Source organism: Cheilinus undulatus, linkage group 7 (assembly GCF_018320785.1).
Source record: "Cheilinus undulatus linkage group 7, ASM1832078v1, whole genome shotgun sequence".
Classification (NCBI taxonomy): domain Eukaryota; kingdom Metazoa; phylum Chordata; class Actinopteri; order Labriformes; family Labridae; genus Cheilinus; species Cheilinus undulatus.
This window is the reverse complement of record NC_054871.1, coordinates 15,773,321-15,795,673: the sequence shown is the minus strand read 5'-3', so window position 1 is coordinate 15,795,673 and position 22,353 is coordinate 15,773,321. Positions and strand designations below refer to the sequence as shown.

Here is a 22,353-nt window from a genome sequence, read left to right as displayed (position 1 = left end):
TTTCCTTAAAAAACACAGTAGTGTATAGGACAATAAATACGCTGAGTTTCTTTCTACTGTTATATACTCTAAGGCATTGGCTCCCAACCTGGGATCCAGGATCCCCCCAGGGGGACGCCAAAGATCTTAGAGGGGGGTGTGAGGCTTTGTCTCCTCCAAGGTTGCCAAAATTAGATTTAGAAGTATAGACTAAAACCATGATAAAGCAGTTATTAAGCAATTTATACACAGGTCTTTTGATGATTTTTGAAGACAGTGTGTCACTTTTTCTTCTCTCTTGGGTCCTGGGGGGCTCTGCTTTTCTTAGGTACATGTAGGGGGGGGGTTCCAAGGAAAAATGGTTGGGGGAAAGACTGATCTAAGGCTATGTAAAAATCAATTTAAAATGGAAATTTAATGAAAGGGAACCTGCCACCGGGTTACAGAGTCACTGAAATGAAATAAAACTAGGTCTGTATCCAAACAGGAAGTCTATTACCCTTAGATTAGGATAGTCCAGTTATCCTAAATGAAATAAAAACTGTTTTAGACACAAACTTGAAGAATTTTTCAAAATCTGACAACAAATGAGATTAATCATAATTAACTAAAGAAAAGGCTGAGGTTGATTACAGTTGAAGATTTTAATTATCTGACATCCTTACCAATGCTGCACAATTGATCTAACTGCAATCACGACATCAGGCTGTGCAATAAGATAAATGCATAAAAAACTGCAATCATTTTTGTGTTAAATTGTGCTTGAAAGATTTACCAAACTGCCTACAGAACTACCTTTAAGTTTACAGTAGTGCCACTGTTGCAATTTATATAAGTCCTTTATTTTTTTAAAAGGAAAAAACTTTTATCTTTTGGACTATATTACCTTATTTTGAAAGCAGTGCTGTAAAAATGTCAGTTTTTTAATTTTATGCTACTATGATCATTATTTCCTGCATTTGTCTTGATAACCATCAAGTAGACTCATGATACTTTTTTATTTACTATATTGTAATGTAATAATGTCAGTAATAATAATTACAATTGCACATTATGACCAAATCGTGCAGCACTTATCCCTACATGTAACAGAGGACGATAGTATGCTATACAACACTATACAGTGCTTTCCATACAAACAATTAACCCCTTTATACCTGTAAAAAAAAAACTGGTCTTTGACTTCAGTGCCAAATCTATTGTCTACCAACTTATTAATAGTTCAAAGATAAATCAAGCTAAATTCAAAGTAGTATGTTTGATTTTTTTTATAATTAATAGTTGTTTGTCACGGCGTTCTCCCTGACTTCAGCCACAATATCACTGCTGTGTTATTTACTGTTAAACTGGATGTGCAGCAGTGGATGCTCTGCTTCTGCACTCCTTATCTGGCCCCCCTGTGGGAGATCTCATGATAGACAGCGACGGAAGGAGTCCACCATATGACCCCAGATGTTGCGTAACATGAACATGATCTGAAACAGTTAGGAGAGTTTCAGTATTTTTCCATGTTTCAGCTTACAAACAGGTCACATTTACAGCTGTAGAGGCTTCACAGGGTTACCAACCATTCTGTGATGGATGACCACCCTCCCGTACTACTCTTTTTCTTCAAGCTAATTACAGTAATGAGGACGGCTGGGTCATTCTGGTCATTGCTTATTTTTCCTACTTGTTATGCTTGCTTTTAACTGTGACCTGAAACCATTTTGGCTGTAGTTTTACCTGATAGGTTTGAGTGAGCTGTTGTTTTGGATGTCTCTGATCAACTCTCTCTGTTTTCATGTGCTTCACTGCAGACATGGAGATGACCTGATCGTAACGCCTTTTGCTCAGGTAAATATCTTTATTGAATATAGATATCAAGTTTTGAAAAGCTTGTTTATTGCAGTGCATCAAAGTAAAGGATGATGCAAAAATGGGCCACATACTGAACAAAATCCGATAAATATGGCTCCTAATGATGATCTCTCCATGTCTTTTAGGTTCTGGCAAGCCTTCGGAGTGTAAGGAATAACTTCACTGTCCTGACCAATGTCCAGTGTGCCTCCAGCAAGTAAGTATTTGTAAATCAAGACCAGAAACCTTTCTTTTTACACACATTTGTTGTTGAAGTACTTTCCTCTGTGACCTGCTTTGACAACACAGGGAAAATACTTCTTGTGGACTCTAGGAGGTGCTAGCTAATAATAAAACATGACCTTTAGATTTTATTCTAAGCTGTCTTGGGAACCTTTAGAAGAGAGTTATAAATCAGTCTGTCCATTTATGCATGCCAGGGATTCATTATTTTGATTCCCTCGCTTTTTAAAATGACCCTTAGACAGAATAAATGTTCGCAGTAAATCTTGTGAAACTGAATTAACTTGTAAGTCCTTCACTCCTCTGATGTAATTTGGCTAAATCACAGCTTTGAAAATCACTAAAGAAGTCAAATTCCAACTCTGACAAGCATGTACAGTCAGTCTGCAGTTACTTTATTTGACCACAAGGTGGAAGTGTTGAGCTTTAAATAGACTGATGTGTGGCTTCTGACATCACAGCTGTTTCCACCAACCACAGAGGAGCTGCGACAGGGGTCCAGCAAAGAAAAAAAAAAAAACACACATTAACAGACACTGAAACACAAGATGCAGCTCTGCATTAGCAGAATGATTAAAACTATTAAAACTGGGATTACAACTAAATGTAGATATAAGCAGATGAAGAAGATTTATTTTATCAGGATCCTACATACATGTACAAATGGAGACATGCCAGAGTGAGGGGCTGATGAAACAAAAGTGCACCCACTTAGAGCGAATGAGGGTTTCGGTGCCTTTCGGGCATCTAGGTGTGCTCAGAGAGTAAACTGGTACGTGTTCATCTACCAGACCAGATATGGTCTGAACCAGTGTGAGTACCAGATCTGCTAAGTATCCTGCAAGGTTACACAATATGAGTGCCCGTATGCAAGGCCACACATAAGGAGGCATAAAGGGGAGAGCTTCCTGGGGTCCAGCCAAATTAGGGACCCATGGAGGTCAGCAAAATTCTAGTCTATTGTAAGGTCAAGCTGTGGTAACCGTATATTGGTTTGAACCTGAATAACAAAGCAATAAAAAATTCATTTAATTTATTAATTCTCTACTACAATATGGATGTTTTAAGATGTAAGTTCCTTTTCTTAAAACAGAATGGCCTTTTTTGGGTATTGTTAAGAGTCTGGATGGGCACATTGAACTAAACCATTTGGAAAGTAATGTCAGACTAAAGGGTACCAGAAAAAAAAACAGTTTGAATGTAAATCCTCAAGTAATTGCAAACTAATACAAAAGTGTGCAATAACCACAAAAATTTGGTTAAAAGTTGACATAAAGTGGCAAAAATGTTGGGGAAATGGGAAAAAAGGAGCAGAAATTGGTAAGAAGTTGCAAAAAAGTGTCAAAAAGAGGTTGAAAGAGGAAAAGTGGGAAAAGGTGGTGAAAATCAAAGTCAAAGTCAACTTTATTGTCAATTCTACAATATGTGCAGGACATATAGAGCATTGACATTGCATTTCTCTCTTATCAACAGCACAATATCAATAAAATAGACTATAAATTAGACAAACAACATCAATATATACAGTATGAACTGTATAAAACAGTTTGTATTTAAAAACAGTGCAAAAATAGTGCAATGTCCATGTGAGGAGAGCTAAATAGTTTAATAAAAGTGGCTGGTGCAGGTATTACTAATGCACAGTTCATCTTAAGGGTGATATAGTCCAGAGTCTGTGGGTAAGAAAGTTTCAGAAGTAGGAAAGAGTAACAAAACAGGTTAAAAGTATCAAAAACATTTGTTAAAAGTGGTCAAAAGTGGAATAAATGGGTTGGAAATGGCAACAAATTTGTCTAGCTGAGTGAATAGTGGCAAAGCAGGGGTGAAACTGGGCTAAAAGTGGAAACAAGTTGGTGTAAATGATTTAAAATTGGCAGTAAAGGGATAAAAGTGGCAAAAAGGTGCCATAAACAGGCTATAATTGGAAGAGAGATGTGAAAATCAGTGAATAATAGTCTTAATCAGGGTGTAATCACACTTGGCCAAGTTGCCTTGTTCCATCCCAAAGCACAATTGTTCACACTGGCCCACCCCTGTCCTGTACTGAAACTGCTCCAGACCAAACCAAGCCTGATCCCAGTTACCTCTTGCACATCACACTGTTGTACTCTGTGACTTTTTTTGTTTGTTTTTTTTTGTTTGTTTTTGTTTTTATAGAAGAAGTGTGGTCTCAGAGTCAGCACAATGGAGAACACCACAGAGAAAGTGACTGCAACTTAGCTCACTTTGTGGCTGGAGTAGGGTTAGGGTTAGGGTTAGGAGTCATGTGTCATGTGGTCATTCAGGGTGGCCCTGGCTTCCCTAGAAAACTGATACGCCATTCCAGTAGCCACCCCAAAATTCAGAATTGTCGGACTTATACTTGAATTGAATTTTCAGGCTGTGCTGCAAGCTGATTGTTTTTTATTATTTATTTATTCATTTATTTATCATATTGAATGAATTAGGACAGCTTACATTAATAAAAATGTATACAATACATGTCAATGTAAATATGCACAATAGCTGAATTTCATCTGTTGTCCCATGGCAGGTTATTTAAAAAAGATGTAGCAGATTTCTAAGGTCTACCACAGCTGGGCCACCCCAGTCATAAAAGTCTGACTGTGCAGCTGGTTATGGCCCGATAGTGATCTCTAACACTCTTGTGTTCCTCTATTATTCAAGGTGGCTCATTAATTTGTATTGAAACATATGCTCCCCACATCGTGTAGACTACCCGTGCTCATGCACGTGCATTAGCAGCCAGACCGTGTCACAGCACACCTCTTCCACTGGTGCCAGGGCTGAAGAAGTAGAGCACTCACAGTAGTCAAACAAATTGGACTCCAGGTGTCAGATTGCCAAGTGTGAGTGTACACTAAATTTTTAATAAGGAATGCTAAGCTGTGTTGGCAAAAACAAAACATCTTCAAATATTCAGACAGATCAACTGCTTCATTCTGTTCACTACAGTATTTGTTGTTATTGTTTACTCTACAATGATTTAATTGTAAATGGGTCATATCACTGGACTCTGGAATCATTTAAAACCTTATTTTTATTTTTATTTTTTTACGATTGCTTAAAAGATTATATTTATTTTGTCTAAAAACTACGACAAAACACATGATGTAGCCGCTACTGAGGTGTACGTGCACAGCTACTGAGGAATAAACTCCATATAGAACTGTATAACACTAACCATGGTGACTGTAGGCATGTCAGTACACGACTTTTGTCGTTTTTGAAAAGAAAAGAACTCACTGCTGTTCTTTGTTCTTCTTTTAACGATGAAATGTCGTCAAGTCATGATAAAACTATCACTTTAGCAGCCTCCACACTAATCTCTTCCGCCATAACCGCACCGGCCTCTTGTTGCTGCTTGCTTACGTCACGACTCCGTCGCTCCTGAAAGTACCGCCCCTCGTCGCTGATTGGTCCTGTCACTTTATAACCGGGCCCAAATGGTACAGACAGGAGTATTGCAAGATGGATTGGCCAGTGAGAAACACAGAAACAGGCATATCCATCTGATTTGCAAGGTTAATAGACTGTCAAAACATAAGAAAAAATTGTTTGTTTCATTTTTCAAAAAGCCAGGAGGTGTCAAAATTGCTCGTTTTTTCCACATAAACGGTTTAAAACCAAAAGTAATACAAGCATAAAGCACAGATCATAGCCAGTTGCTGTTTACTTCACTGTGCCTAAAGTAAAACTGGCCAGCATTTTTAGCTCTATTCTATTCTGGGCAACACAAAGCTTAAAGCTGCAGCTACTTCCATCATCACACCTCCCAGTGAAAACATGTATGTAGGCCATCTTCCTCTCTATTCTTCTCTGTAACTGCTGAAAGAAGTCTGTGTGTTTCTACAGATGCTCTCTCCTCTCCCACTGGCTGCATTAACACTCATTCTGCCGCATTGAATACCTGCTGACCTACATTCAGCTCTGACACTTTAACATAGACAATCAAAACACACAACTACACACAAGGACTAACATGGTATAACACACATAGATAAACCCTATTCAACACTTAAGATCTAACAGCCGCTCAATAAGTCACTGCTGAAAAGAGATTTATTGATATACAGTCAGCCGTCCATCCTCTAGCTGTCACTCAAACACTGACACACGTCCTGTTTGCCCTTTTACCTCAACATGATGCTAACTCACACTTCAATCAGGAGTAGTTGGACATGCTGGACTCAAGAAAGTGACCCCAGTCATTTTAGGCAATCAGATATTGAGTATTTTTTTTTTTTTTTTTTATAACTTTATTTTTAGTTTTTAAGAAGAAAGAATACAAAACAACTCTGTCCGAGACAGATTTAAACAGGGAAGAAAAGAAAATACAACTGAATATCAAGCCACACAAATCTGTTAAGCTTACAAACACATTATGCACACAAATTTTTCAGCGAAACAGTAGGAACTATAGAACTTAAGGGGACACGAGTGGGTCAGTCCAAATTTTCCCATTATCAGCATTGTTTCAGTTGAAAAATGTGTTTTAAAATTAGCATAGGTTATCACCGCTTTGTGATAGGTATGTTTCCCATTTCTTCCAGAGAGCATCATATTTTTCTTTCTGCAGTCTTAGAGAAAAGGTCAGACTTTCCATGCACTGGATATTTTTTACTATACCTGTCCACTGACTAATCGTGGGTGGATCCCTAGATATTGAGTATTAATCCTTAATGCCAGGTGTGGATGCACATTAATGCATGCTGAACCTTTCCCTCTGCATAGGTACATTATGCTAACCTTGCAAAGCACAAGGCCAATCTTCTTTTGTCCCCAGTAATTATGTTCTGATATCAGTGTACCTGAGTCAGTTAATTCAAATTGATCAGCCATCTCCCTGTGTTGTGCATGAGGTTTGGCACAACTGAAATATATATAACATTTGCTCGAGAAGTCAATAATCTGATTGTTTTGTTTTGTAATAGCTGTGGTGTTGATGCCTGGGGGGGGACTTGATTAAAATATCAGAGGCCAGACTGTGCAGCATCATCATGTGGTGGTATTTATGTCTAGTCAGAGTGTTGTGGCGTTTCGTCCACAACTCTGCTGGTTCAGTTAAACAGCTGCTGCTGCATGTGAGACCTTTCACGTGGGCCAACACCTGAGTTCTGGGTTTGGCGTCCATCCTCACATGAATCCTGTGTTAGTGGTGGTCCTGGCATGGACCTGCAACAGTCTCATTACTGCAGCAGTCTCAGTCATGTTGAGAATGCATACTCTCTGTATCATGGCACAAAGGCTGCTGGACATGTTGTTAACTTTAGAGTCATATAATCTTCAATATATGACACATCTTTAGAGTTTAATTAGAAATTAAAGGACAAGTTTTCAATTTATAAAGCCAGTCTTTGATCATTAGTTAGATTCCTATGTAAACACAGATGCATAATTTTCTTTTAAATTCTAGTTGTTTTGATATAAGGATCTGAGTATTTAAAGTTAATTTAATGCTCCAGTCATGTGAAAAATAATATAAGCACTTCACTGTTGCAGACCTTGCAATGCTGATGGATTGGTTGGACTCTGTCTGTCGTAAGGCAGATCCACAGAGCCTCAGCATGAGTTTTGGCTGGGGGATTAGTTGTACAGTGAGCTTGTATACAGGGGCTGCCAGTGGAGCAATTAACTTGGATGTAGCTCCAGCAGAAGTTTAATCAGAACTGAAAAACATTTTTTGTTAAAAAGAAGACCAAAGAATCAAATTTAAAATCTTTTCTTGGAAAAAGAGATGTTTCAGCTCTTCTCCTGCCCAGCCTCAGCAGTTTATTTCACCAACTGGCTCCACTAAGGGCATATGGACAATAACACTTTAATGAAATATCTATGATTATGTGTTTGCTTTGTTACAATATCTCTTTAAAGCACACGTAAAGAGAAGAAGAGCCAATAGTGACAGATAAACTTATCAGATTGTGTTGGTTTAAATGTACATTTGTTATGCCTGACCTCCTGGAGTGTTTTAAATATGGAAGTGGATGGAGGTTGATATTTTACCTAATGTGCTGTTTAATGCTGGCCAGATTCCTGGAACATTTCCTGTTTTTCAGTTAATTCTGTCGGAGTAATTCCAAGTGGGATGGGTCATGTGAATGACCATTCATGTAAATTCAATATTCATTCTTTCATTCATAAATTCAGTTGTTAACAATGATAGTGGCTAAAGTTCATTCATCAGAGCTGTGGATGTCCACCATGTCATTGTATGTTTAGTTGCTCTGGTTGGCTTGTAATGAATAGCATTTGTCTAGTCACCCTTTTCAACGGTCCTGCCCTTCCCAAACACAGTCTATGGGCAGGTGCCCATGTTAACGTGATGTTCCTGATGCATCAGTTTAATTTGTGATAATGTTAACTGGTGACTTTCAGCTGACTGCATTTGTAGGTGTCATCCTTGCAGCATCTAATGGAAAGAGAAAGACTCCTCGTGAATGTCTCTTTCGTTTAGTTTTCATTACTATATCAAAATTTTCTCATCAGCTATGTATTTACAGCCTTGCAAAGCAGATGGATTGGCCTGATTTGTCATTAGGCAAATCCATCCTGTGAAACTCCAGTCTGAAATGATTGCACCAGGAGTTGGAAACGCAAGTTAAACGCCTCACGAACAAAGTCAACCAACTGAACGATAAATGTCTGGATCTAGAGGGGCGCTCTAAGAGACAAAATCTGAGAATCGCGGGTGTGAAGGAGAGGATGGAGCATGGACAACCCGCCAGGGATTTTGCTGCGGGTCTACTCAAGGAGGTGCTGGAACTAGAGGAAAAACCAGTGCTGGACCGAGCCCACAGAGCGATCAGGAAACGCCAAGGAGATGACGAGCCACCGCGGCACATGATTCTAAAGATTCATCATGGGCACATCTTTGATGATATTCTTCGCAAGATTTCTAACAAGAAAGAGCTAAAGTACCGAGGACAGCGGATCCAGATGTTTAGAGATCTCCCATATGATGTTGCCAGGGCGCGTGCGGCTTTCACTCCAGTCAGGAAGCTTCTCCGGGACAAGCCCGGGGTCAGGTTTGGAATTGCATATCCAGCAAAGTTAAGAGTGACCCACAATGGTATGGAGCTTATGTTTACAGATCCAAAGAAGGCCTTGGCTTATGCACTACATATAATAGTTATCCACACTCCACACCTAAGTCATTTTGGTGAAAGACACATACTACGGTTTAAGATGGACTCCGGTTGTTACTGAAGTAATGGGTTCACAACTGCAGCACATTTCTGTTACTGTGCTGTCACTGTGCTACTAGCAAGACTCCTAATTTCAGTTTTTCCCCAATAAGTTTAACTTATCAGTATTATTAGTATTATTTTACTTCATAAAACCCCATAAGGGCAATGCAGCCGGTGTCCTGTTTTGTTGATTACATTTCAATTCTGTAGAGCTGCTTTTTGTGTTTTGTAACTGTGAATTGACACCTAGACTGTCTGGAGATAAATAAGGAGGTGATCTTTATTTGATATTATTATTATTATTTTATCCTGTTTGACATTTTAGTTTATATAGTCCTCCAGGAGTGAGATTGTGTTGTACTCTAGGAGTAACACACAATGCAGTGGTTTTCTGGGTTAGTTGTTCAGAATAAGGGGGCAGGGAGGGTGGGGAGGAGTGTTACCTGACAGACAAGTGTGTGATGTACCAATATGACACCGGATGATTCAAGTACATCAAAGGGGAATATGGGTGAGGTGATATTCTGTTCCTGGAATGTTAAAGGGGTAAATGAACCTGTTAAAAGGGGCAAGGTGCTGGCACATTTAAAGTCTTTGAAGGCAGGGATTATATTTATGCAGGAAACCCATTTAAAGAGAGACTCACATCTGAGACTCAGATGTAAATGGATTAGCCAAGTTTATCACTCATCTTTCCCTTTTAAAACTAGAGGTGTAGCGATCATTATTAAGAAAGGAGTTCCCTTTAGACATCAACTCACTGTTGCTGATAAGGAGGGGCGATATGTTTTGGTGGTAGGAGAGTTGCATTCTAAACCCATAACACTGTTAAATATTTATGGGCCTAATCAGGATGATCCTGAATTCTATAGGAAGGTGTTTGGGCTAATTCCGGATGTGGCCACTACTAATTTGATTATTGGGGGCGATTTTAACTGTGTTCTAGATTACCATCTGGACAAATCATCTGTGCATTCAATGACCCCTCCAATGCAAGTCAATTTCTGAATTGTACATTGGGAATATGAATCTATGTGATGTATGGAGGATTTTCAATCCAACAGGCAGGGACTATTCTTTTCATTCACCCGTCCATAATAGTTATACCAGAATAGACTATTTTCTTGTAGATGGAAAACTGTTGCCGTACTCTGGAAATGCCAGATATCATAATATCATTATCTCGGATCATTCTCCCGTTACATTCTCTTTAAATTTATGTGATATACCCCCTAATCAGAGAAGTTGGAGGTTTAATCCACAACTTTTAACTGATGCTGGATTCTGTGACTATATTGAAAGACATATAAATTTATTTTATGAAACGAATGAAAAACCTGAGACTACACCGTCAGTATTGTGGGAGACTCTGAAAGTTTATTTAAGAGGGTGTATTATCTCATTCCAAGCATCAAAACGGAAACATGCCAAGGCAGAACAGTTGGATTTAGAAGCCCAGATACACAGACTTGACGCAGAAAATGCACAGTGCCCTTCTTTAGCCAAATTTAATAAGATTTTAACCCTTAAATACAAACTAAATAAGATACTCTCTGCAAAAATTAGTAAAGCCTTTGTTTTTGCAAAGCAGAAATATTTTGAATTCGGAGATAAACCGAATAAACTGCTAGCAAGACAGTTACGCAATTTAGAGAATGAACGTACAATTCATAGAATAAAATCAGACACAGGAGAATTGCTAACCTCCCATTTAAAAATTAATGAAAGATTTCAGCAGTTCTATGAGAGATTATACTCCTCCCAATTGAGGGCAACACCAGAGGTTATGCAGGAATTTCTAGAGGAATGTAAACTCCCAACGTTAAATCAAACAGATCGTGACTACTTAGGCTCTGAATTGACTTGTGGGGAAATAACAGAAACAATAAAATCACTAAAAAATGGCAAGAGCCCAGTTTAACAAATTATTAGTACCTTATTTAAACAGGATGTATGGGCATGCGTTTGTAGGTGGAGAGCTTCCCCAGACGCTAAGTGAGGCAACTATAATTCTAATTCCAAAAAAAGGAAAGGACCTAGAAGAAGTCGGGTCCTATAGACCTGTATCTTTGCTTAATACAGATCAAAAGATCCTTACAAAGACTTTGGCTAAAAGACTTAGTACTATGATAGGAAAGCTTGTGCATCCAGACCAGACAGGATTTATTCCTCAAAGACATTCATATTTTAACTTACGACGACTATTTAATGTTATATATTCCACACGCTTTCCTGAAGAAGACCTTGCAGTGCTATCTCTAGATGCTGAAAAGGCCTTTGACCAGGTTGAATGGCCATATTTATTTGCAGTTCTTCATAAATTTCAACTTGGCAATAATTTCATTTCATGGATAAGATTATTATATAAAAATCCCTTGGCTAAAATACTGACCAACCAGACTTGTTCTCCTAATTTTAAATTGTTTAGAGGGACAAGACAAGGCTGTGCTTTAAGCCCTCTACTCTTTGCGCTAGCAATAGAACCTCTTGCCGAAAGAATCCGATTACATCCTGAAATCCATGGATATAACACAAAATACACAGTTAATAAAATATGTTTGTATGCTGATGATATCCTCCTTTTCATATCTCAACCAAAAATTTCAGTTACTTCAATTTTGTCTGTGATTAATCAGTTTGGATCATTTTCTGGGTATAGAGTGAATTGGGCTAAGAGCGAGCTCATGCCAATTCATCTTATGGATTCTGAGTGGCTCCAACATTTAGGATAACAGAAGAGAGGGTTACATATTTGGGAATAGTTGTTACAAAAAAATGTAATTCATTAGTTAAGGCCTCCTCCCACAGTTGCTGTATCTCTTCCAGAATATTCCTGTATTTATATCTAAAGCATTCTTCAAACGTTTAGATTCTATTGTTCTCGACTTTGTGTGGGGATATAAATTGCATAGAATTGGCAAAGCACACCTTTGTAAACCTAAGACTCAGGGAGGGCTGGCTTTGCCCAATTTTTTGTATTATTATTGGGCTGCCAATGTTCGTTCCATTGCATACTGGTTAGATGATACAGCAGTGCTACCCAGTGGGTTAGAGATGGAAAGGGAGGATTGTTTACCTTTCACCATCGGTGCAATTATCCTGTCACCTATATCATTAAGTAAACATAGTTACCATAGCAATCCAGTTATTCATAATACCATATGTATATGGAAACAAATTACTAAATATTTCAAGCTGAGGGCCATGTCTTTCTTACTCCCTATAGCAGCTAATCCCTCTTTTGCTCCTTCCAACTTGGATGGTGCCTTTCTTGGATGGAGAGACTTGGGAATATGTAAGGTTGGAGATTTGTACGTGGAGGGGGTCTTTGCATCATTTCAACAGTTAAAGCACAGATATGCCCTACTGCACCAAGACTTTTTTAAATATCTGCAGGTTAGGAGCTACGTGAGAGCATATTTACCGGGCTTCGAAAATGCAGGGCCAGACAAATTGGATAACTGTTTAAAAAGTCTGGCTGGGTCTGAGAATATAATATCCTGCCCGTATTGTACATTTCAGGATATAGCCCCCAAAAACACAGACACCCTTAAGGCAGTATGGGAGGCAGAACTGGGTAAACAGCTATCGGAGGATACCTGGAACAAAAGCCTGAAATACGTGCATGCATGCTCTATAAATGCACGTCATTGTCTAATACAATTCAAAATTTTGCACAGACTGCACTACTCAAAGTCGAAGCTACACAAAATATTTCCTGACATTTCACCAGGCTGTGATAAATGCAACTTAACGGAAGCGACTTTGACACACAGTTATGCCCTGTGCCCAAGGCTGCAGAATTTTTGGATTGGAATCTTTAAATTTTTTTCAAAGATTTTTGGGGTGGAGATTAAACCTGATCCACTATTGATTATTATGGGAGTAGCAGAAGAACTAAAAGGCTTACAGGTAGTTCAACAGAATCTTCTGTCATATGGGCTTATCACTGCCAAGAAACTTATTCTTTTATTTTGGAAGAAGAAAGAAGTGCCTACTATCAAATTGTGGTTGACTGAATTGACGGACACACTTCATTTAGAAAGAATTAGATTCATTCTCAAAGACAAATTGGATAAATTTGAGAAGATTTGGCACCCATTGGTCTCCTTTTTGCAGAGTTGAATAATCCACTTGGCTTTGCAGATATAGGTTCAGGTGACACTCCAGGGGCGGGTTGAGGTTGGGGTTGGGATGAGAACAGTTTGTTATTGTTCTGTTGTTCACTTTGTACCTAGATAAGAAGACTTTATGTATATGTATGTTGGTATGTATGTGTATATGTATGTATGTATGTATGCATATGTGTATATATATGTGTATGTATGTATGTATGTATGTATATATATATATATGATTTTGTTTTTGTTTTTTGTTTTTTGCCTACTACTAAGGATGAAAGGACGTATTCATTTCATTAATTATGCCAGGCCTGGATAATTTTTTTTTGTATGTAAAGGAAAAAGCAAAATGCTTTTGTGGATGCTATATGAAGATTCGATTTTCTTTAATAAAAATATTTCAAACAAAAACAAGGAAAAGAACCACACTGAAAGCTTTTCTTGGTGGAGAAAATTTTTTTGCATTTCTCTGGACTATTCTTGGCATGAGTTTTATCCACCAACAAGCTCCAGCATTTAAAAACAGTGGCAGTGCCTGTCTGTCAACTCAGGTTACTACCAGAGCTGCCTATGCCTGACTACCTTATTTTGTCTTGTTGCTCTGATTGGCCTGTAATGGATGTGACGGACAAAACATTTGCCCAATCCCCTTCCGAGGATTTTTTGAAAAGTTCTGCCGTTTCCGAACACTTTGTATGGGAGGTTTCCCAGATGAATGTGAAACATATATGCAGTGGATATATGAAACAGTCTATCTGGCATTTCAGGCTGAAGTATTGAGTGAAAGACTAAAGCAATACTGGTTTTCAGAGTCACTAGTTGACCTGAAACAACAATCTTATTTTCATTATTTTTACAGGTTGACATTGACTTTGAAAACAGAATTTATCCGTGTCCACCTGACATGTTTGTCCGTGCAGTGACGTTAACACTTCAAAGACATGGATCATTGTTGACTTGGTTTGTTAGTTTGTCTCTGAAGCATTCACCTGTTGTTGTGTTTGACACACCTCCTCCCTGCTTCTGAATCTCACATCTGCACAGTATTTACATGTTTGTTGAGGATGTGCACAGCTGATGCACTAAAATGATGCAGGGGATGCGTGGCAACCATCATGCATCTGTGTGCATGTAGTTAACAGCAGGTATATCTCTGGCCTTTTCAGCTCCACAAACTCAATAATCAACTGATTTTATCTGCAGAAGTCTGTCTGTAAACACTACAGTGTGGTTTAGTTTTGGGCCTGCAGACTCCTCTTCAGTTGCTTCTTGAATAATTGTCCTTTTAAAGCCCATTTCTGACAGAATAGAGAGAAAACTGTTAAAGAGGCACCACTGTCCTCTTTGCTGCCATTCATTTATATTGCAAACACCGTCATTGCACAGAGCATGCAGGGATCCCTAGCCTCTTGCTATGAGATTATTAAGGTTTTTCTTTTGTCTTTTTTCTTCTCTCTCTCTGGTAGGAGGTCTCCTGCAGCAACCACTCAGCCTCCGATCACCAGAGTTTGTCTCCCAGGTAAGAAGTGACCTCCCTTTTTCTTATCTGTTTCAGTCAGACTTGAACTTTCTCTGGCAACTGTTTTTTTTTTTTTTTTTTTTGCTCTCATTTTTCTCCTCTGTCTCGTCTGTTGCTCATGAACTTGCGTACGTGAGGACTGCTTTTTTTCACTACCCCACCTCCGGATCTGGCATTGCTGTCAGACTATTTTGTCATCAGGCTCATTAACCCTGTTCACACACTATTCAGCTGCTCATTTCAGACGCACAGACACAGAAAATGGTCAGTTAGTGTGAGAAACTCCCTTTCTGCCTCAAGCAGGTTTTATTTGAAGAAGCATATGTGCGGTTTACAATTTTTACAATTCTCAGACATCCTTTTTGGGCTGCAGCAGGGAAAGGTTTTAGCTTAGAAAGGTTAAACCATCTGCTCAGCAGTAAACAGCAGACACGCACAGTTTGTGTCTATCTAGGGAACATTGTATTGCATTTAGAGGCTAAAGGAGAAAAGGTTTTGTCCAAGAGTCTGTAGAGGATTCAAACACACATGGCCAATTTGTGTATAAAGACTTTAATCAAACTGATTTGGTGATTGAGTGGATTTCCAGGAAACCAGTTAAGATATATTTTGTGAATTAATTATTCATTCTAAAACCCTTTTTAGCTGGATAATAGCTTTGCTTTGCAGCTGCTGGATCTCTTACCTACAAATTCCACATACCTTGCTTGTGTTGCGATCCGGGTGCACAGCGATTTGCTCTGACCAAGTTAACTTTTTTCATCAGTGGTGCTGTATTAGCTCTGTGACCCACTGACCTCCTAATGTTGTTGTAGTGATTTACAATCGTGAGTCTGTGCACTGTTGTATTTTGAAATTAGCCGAATGGCTTAAATGTTTTTTTCTGGCTGTTTGGATCGACCTGCTCTGTGTAGATTGACACAGTATGGCAGCAGCTGGCGCTGTAAATATTGGCTGGGTAGCACTTCAAAAATCGGCTAGAAAGGGAGTGATTTGCACCACAAATCTTTGTGCAGCTATTGCATGTTACCACTGCAGGACTGGACCACATACATTCTCATAAATGTTCATATGAATGTTAACTCTGAGAAGCACAGATAAAATATATCATCGATCCTACAAATCAAACAAACACAGCAGACAAAACTGTGGAAACAGCCACATGTTTTAAGTACAAATGGACGACAGTGAAACTGAGAGCTGTGAGTGAAGCCCGCTATCAAAACACCGACATGTTTTATATGAAACCTGCTCGGCTCAGAGATGACATCAAAGCAGTGAGAAGGAACAACAGTCAGTAACAGCTAAGATGCTACATGGATGGTTTCATTTTCACCGTTTTCAATTAACTTTTACCACAACAACACTAGTTTTCCCTGTGAAATTTTACAAGAAATGAAAGAAGCATGATTGTAGATACAAAGCTTTGTTCCATTGTCACGTTTAAATGGTTTGATATATTTATAGAGGAGTCATAAGAGTTCATATTGTTATTCCTTTTTTATTTTTATTGTTGCAATAATATCACAAGGGTAATGGAACAAAAAGAAAAGAGGATAAGCTCATGAACGGACAAAATTTACAGGCTTAAAAGTAATAAAAGTTGCAGAAATTGATGGTTGGTGTAGGAGTCTAGGAGGGAAGGGGTCACTTTAGTAGATGAAGTATCTATCCAAAGTAGATACAGAAGCAATTTCAAAGACTTAGATTACACTTACCCTCAATGATAAAATAAGCTGATTTCATAACTCTGTCTTTATATATTCTTTAAAATGAAATATAATTAGACACAGCTCTTCAGATCACTCTGTAAAGAATTTCACTGTTTGACTCTAACCACAGAAATACACGTCTATCTTAGACTTGTCCGTGCAAATTGATTCTTGCAATTAAATTTCCTTCAACCTTACTCATCCTCTGAGCTAAAAACAAAAACTTTTACAGATTTTCGAGTCATATTCTACATTTTTGTCTGAACATAACTGTGTCTGCAACTCAACCAAATCTTTAAGTTTCAATTACCCCGCCTTAATAAACAGACTGTGTTCTCTTCAATCTATTCCACAGTATGTCTAATACTCACAGCTCTTTTCTGCAAAATAACCAATGGTTTATGTTGCTAATGTTTGTATTTCCCCAAATTTCCACACACTAGCAAAGATATTCCAAAATAAGAGAACAATACAAAATTGGAAAACTGTTCCATGGTCAGATAAATGTACCTTGTGGTTTCACAGAAACTTTGCTTTGTTTAGTATAAAAACATTCTGAGACAGTTGGATAACTTATTTCAAACCATTTAATTTTCAACACTTAATGCCAAAGTTTTTAAAACTTCTCCTGAACTATAACAATCATGTCATCTGCAAACAACCCAGACAGCAGTGACTTTGAATCTTTACATTCATCATCTATATATAAATCAAAAAGTTTAGGTCCCAATCAAGGTTATTATGGTAAACTAAATTTAAGTAAATAATTAAAACTAAAATGTGAAAAACAACTTAGTTAACTGAAACAATATTCAAAACAATGCCATAAAAAAGAAACTAACTAAAAAATGTGTTGAGTGCTTGCAAAACTAACTAAAATAAATTTGCAATAAAATCTCGTTTCAGCATACTGACAGGTACATCCAAGCCTGGAGACTGTAAAATGGCCTCATTTTATATGATTGTAGGAATTTGAGGTCTTAAGTTGTATCAAATATTTAATTTTAATTAAAAAAAAAACAAGGATTGAAACCTTGCCTGTTTAAATGTATTTTTAAAATTGTATGATGTTCACTTTTTCTGACCCTTTTGGGTCTTGCCCTTGAAAAGTATCTCAAATTGCTGAAAACAACTAAAATTTTTAAAAACTAAACTAAAACCAAGCATTTCTGTAAATTAAAAACTAAACTAACAGACCTACAGTAAAAAGTAAAAAAGAAAAAAAAAGAAATTTAAGACAAAAAAAAAAAGAAAAAGGAAAAACTAATTAAAAAAATACAAATACAAATATAAATATTTGTATGCAGTGTTATGCAGTCACAGATATGCATGCTATTTATTTCTGTTTTGCTATACTGTCTGGTCATTGGGAAGGGATATTGTGTGTTGTGTTCAAAACTTCAAATTTCAATAAAATGTATTTAAAAAAAAAAAAAACAACAACTAATTAAAAATCCAAAACTATGACAACCTTGGTCCCAATACTGAGCCTTGTGAGACTCCACACACAAATGCTCAGTTCTATGTGGATTTTCCCACAAACTTCTGATGCAGATTATGTTGCGCATACATCTTAAAATTATTGGATGATAATAAGCGAACTGTTGCAAAGACATGTCATTGTCATTGTATGCAAAGCAGCATGTTTTATACTGTGTTTGCATGTCTGTGTGGAGGGTGGGGGGAGAGGAGTAGGGGGATGATGAGAAAGAAACTCATAAAACACTGACGTGTGTGTGTGTGTGTGTTGGAGAGTTTCAGTGTCTGATGGTATTTTAAGTGTACGCTTTTGTAATTGTGGATTGTGAAGGTGTATGATTAAAACAGAGCATATACATCAGTGTGAGTAATGTAAGCGTGTGTGTTAGTGTGTGTGCTGTGGGGAGGAGTTCCTGTGGCTCTGATTGACGTCAGCATGCCTCTATGTGGCTTCTGTTGACTTCCTGTCAGAGCAGATGGATTGAGTTTTCACTTCCTCCTTCAGACCCGCAGCTCATCAGGTGCTCTGAGTTTGTGTGTGTGTCAGAGATTAGGAAAATATGAGTGTGTGTGTCTGTATTTGGTAAACCAGCCTCATAACGATCGTACTGACTTTTCTAAGTCAGGGTGAATGAGGTCGTCTCTTTAAACTACACTATATTGCCAAAAGTATTCACTCACCCATCCAAATAATTGAAATCAGGTGTTCCAATCACTTCCATGGCCACAGGTGTATAAAATCAAGCACCTAGGCATGCAGACTGTTTCTACAAACATTTATGAAAGAATGGGTCGCTCTCAGCAGCTCAGTGAATCCCAGCGTGGTACTGTGATAGGATGCCACTTGTGCAACAAGTCAGGTTGTGAAATGTCCTCGCTCCTAAATATTCCACAGTCAACTGTCAGTGGTATTATAACAAAGTGGAGGCGGTTGGGAACGACAGCAACTCAGTCATGAAGTGGTAGGCCACGTAAAATGACGGAGCGGGTCAGTGGATGCCGAGGCGGATATTGCGCAGAGGTCGCCAACTTTCTGCAGAGTCAATCACTACAGACCGCCAAACTTCATGTGGCCTTCAGATTAACTCAAGAACAGTGTGTAGAGAGCTTCATGGAATGGGTTTTCATGACTGAGCGGCTGCATCAAAGCCATATATCACCAAGTGCAATGCGAAGTGTTGGATGCAGTGGTGTAAAGCACGCTGCCACTGGACTCTAGAGCAGTTGAGATGCGTTCTCTGGAGTGATGAATCATGCTTCTTCATCTGGCAATCTGATGGACGAGTCTGGGTTTGGCAGTTGCCAGGAGAACAGTAATTGTCTAACTGCATTGTGCCAAGTGTAAAGTTTGGTGGAGGGGAGAATTAGAATTAGAATTAGAGCGGAGACTGAGAGCCAGGCCTTCTCATCCAACATCACTGTGACCTCACAAATGCACTTCTGGGAGAATGGTCAAAAATTCCTATAAACACACTCCTAAACCTTGTGGAAAGCCTTCCCAGAAGAGTTGAAGCTGTTATAGCTGCAAATGGTGGGCCAACGTCATATTAAACCCTATGGATTAAGAATGGGATGTCACTTAAGTTCTTATACGAGTCGAGGCAGGTGAGCGAATACTTGTTTCACACATCCATCTGGAAAACCATTCATACACAGCTTTTAGGAAAGGGCAGAGCCTTTGTCGTTTTTGAAAAGAAAACAACTCACTGCTGTTTTTTGTTTTTCTTTAAACAAATAAATGTCGTCAAGTTCTGATAAAACTGGCACTTTAGCAGCATCCACGCTAATGTCTTCCACCATTATTGCACCGGCCTCTTGTTGCTGCTTGCTTATGTCACGACTCTGCTGCCCGAAAGTACTGCGCCTCAACGCTGATTGGTCCTGTCACTTTCTAACCGGGCCCAAACTGTTCAGGCGGGAGCTTTGCAAGATAGATGTGCCAGTGAGAAACACAGAAACGGGCGTATCCATCTGCTTTGTACGGTTAGGTTTAAACACAACTGACTGAGAAAGAAATCAATCTGCTCCTCATACATGAAAATAGGCATTGTATTTTTCTCTTTACCTGGTCAAGGCTTGCACCTTTTCTCTTGGCCACTTTTATACAACCCCAATTCCAAAAAAGTTGGGACACTGTGTGAAATGTAAATGCAAAAAGAATGCAATAATTTTAAAATCTTAGAAATCCATATTTTAGCCACAATAGAGCATAACAACATATCACATGTTGAAACTGAGACATTTCATGAAAAACATTAGCCAGTATAGGATTCTAGCTGCTCAACAGTCTTGGGTCATCTTTTTTATGATGATCCAAATGTTTTCTATTGGTGAAAGGTCTGGACTGCAGTCAGGTCAGTTCAGCACTTCGACTCTTACACTGTGACGCCATGCTGTTGTGATGGATGTGATATGTGGTTAAGCACTGTCTTGTCTTGTCACCTCTTGTCTTTCATTGACAGTATATAGCATTCATAGTTTGAAAAAAATAAATCCAGTTATGATTCATCTGACCACAGAACAGTTTTCCATTTTGCTTCAATCCATTTGAATGATTTTCGGCCCAGAGGAGATGGCGGCATTCTGGATTGTGTTGACATATGGCTTCTTCTTTGCATGATACAGCTTTAACTTTCATTTGTGGATGGCACGGCCAACTGTGTTGACAAATAATGACTACTGGAAGTGTTACTAAGCCCATGTACAGAATTATGTCTGTTTTTAATGCAGCAGCATGAGAGTCTGAGGATCACCAGCATCCATTATTTCCCTTTGGTCTAGTCCCTTGGACACAGAGATCTCTCCAGATTCTCTGAGTCTTTTAGCAATACTATATACAATAGCAGGTGGGAGATTTAAAGTCTTCCAGTTTTACATTTAGGAACATTTTTCTGAAATTGTTTCACAATTCTTTGACATGGTTTTTTACAGATTGGTAAACCTCTTCTCTTCTTTACTTCTGAGAGACTCTGCCTCTCAAAACTGCTCCTTTTACACCCACTTATGTTACTGACCTGTTGCGAGTTACGTAAGCTAATCAGTTGCAAAATGCAACTCCAGTTTATTTTTTTCATTTGTACCCCTTACTTTTCCAGCCTTTTGCTGCACCATCCGTATTTTTTTTAAATCCGTTGCCACCATCAAATTTAAAATGGGCTAATATTTTCATGAATAAGATATAGGTTTATAAGATTTGCAGACCATTGCATTCTGTTTTTATTTACATTTGACACAGTGTCACAACTTTTCTGGAAATGAGGTTGTATAACTGAAGTTAAAATTACTAAGGGATGTGGCTAGTTGGCCATAACTGTAGAGAGATACACACCACTATACATGGCTCTATCACTGTATCTACCATCCTCCTCTTTTCCTGTTCATATTTTGTCTCCAGTTTAAGTTTCCTCCCTCTGAGTCTTTATTTTTCCTTTTCATTCATCTGTTTGTCTTTCTCTCACTTCATCGTCATCAGAGGAGGAGGCGGGGGGAGGGCAGGAAGTGTGAGGCAGGAAGTGAAGATCAGATTGTTCCTGTTTTGCTGTCTCTAAACTGCTGTAACTTGACGGAAGTCAGAGGGAGCTATGTGTGTGGATGGAGTGTGGATGTCTGTGTCAGCTCACAGGAGAAAAATAGGAAGCAGAGAGACAAAGGCCCATTGTCTGAGCCCACACACTGCAAAAACATGCCGACACAAAGGTACGACGCGTAAATACCTGCAGAGCTGCACAGTCACTCTGCATCACAAACATCACACAATAGATGCCTTTACTTCTGCATGTAGGCTGATCATTGAGTCAAAGCTGCAAATCTTGCATGCTTTGAATTCCATTAATGAATCATATCAAATCAATATGATGTCATTAGACACAGCACAGGTGCACTGATGCCCTGCAAACAAAAGCCTCAAGTCTTAGCGGTTTGGCTTAAATTTAATGATATATTACAACTTTTATAATTTATATGAATAAAATGTAAGATTTGTATCATGAATGTTACATAGAGAGATAAAACAAACACTTTTTGTACTTTTAGCTTGTATCCCCATTATATCAACATGTAGGCCATGTTTAACACTCCTTAGATGGAAATTTATGTTCTGTGGAGTCTGGTGAGATATACACATTCATTGTCCACAATATTAGGCACACCAGTTCATCTGCTCATTATTGCAAATATCTAATCAGCCAATCCCATACCAGAAACTAATGCATGTAGGCAGTTACAGTCCAAATAAGAGTAAAATATATGAGTGGCTTTTTTGTTTGTATTTTTAT

At 38.4% G+C, this 22,353-nt stretch overlaps 1 protein-coding gene across 4 annotated transcripts in view; it reads left to right on the top strand.

Annotated features, from left to right (window-relative positions):
- The window catches only part of pde4ba (phosphodiesterase 4B, cAMP-specific a), a 290,034-nt gene that overhangs the window by 189,882 nt on the left and 77,799 nt on the right, over positions 1 to 22,353 (top strand). For all 4 annotated transcript variants that reach the window (XM_041790949.1, XM_041790950.1, XM_041790952.1 and 1 more), the window contains 3 exons: positions 1,779 to 1,815; positions 1,965 to 2,035; positions 14,836 to 14,888. In XM_041790949.1, coding sequence (XP_041646883.1) covers positions 1,779 to 1,815; positions 1,965 to 2,035; positions 14,836 to 14,888 — 161 coding nt within the window. The remainder of the gene's footprint in view (positions 1 to 1,778; positions 1,816 to 1,964; positions 2,036 to 14,835; positions 14,889 to 22,353) is intronic.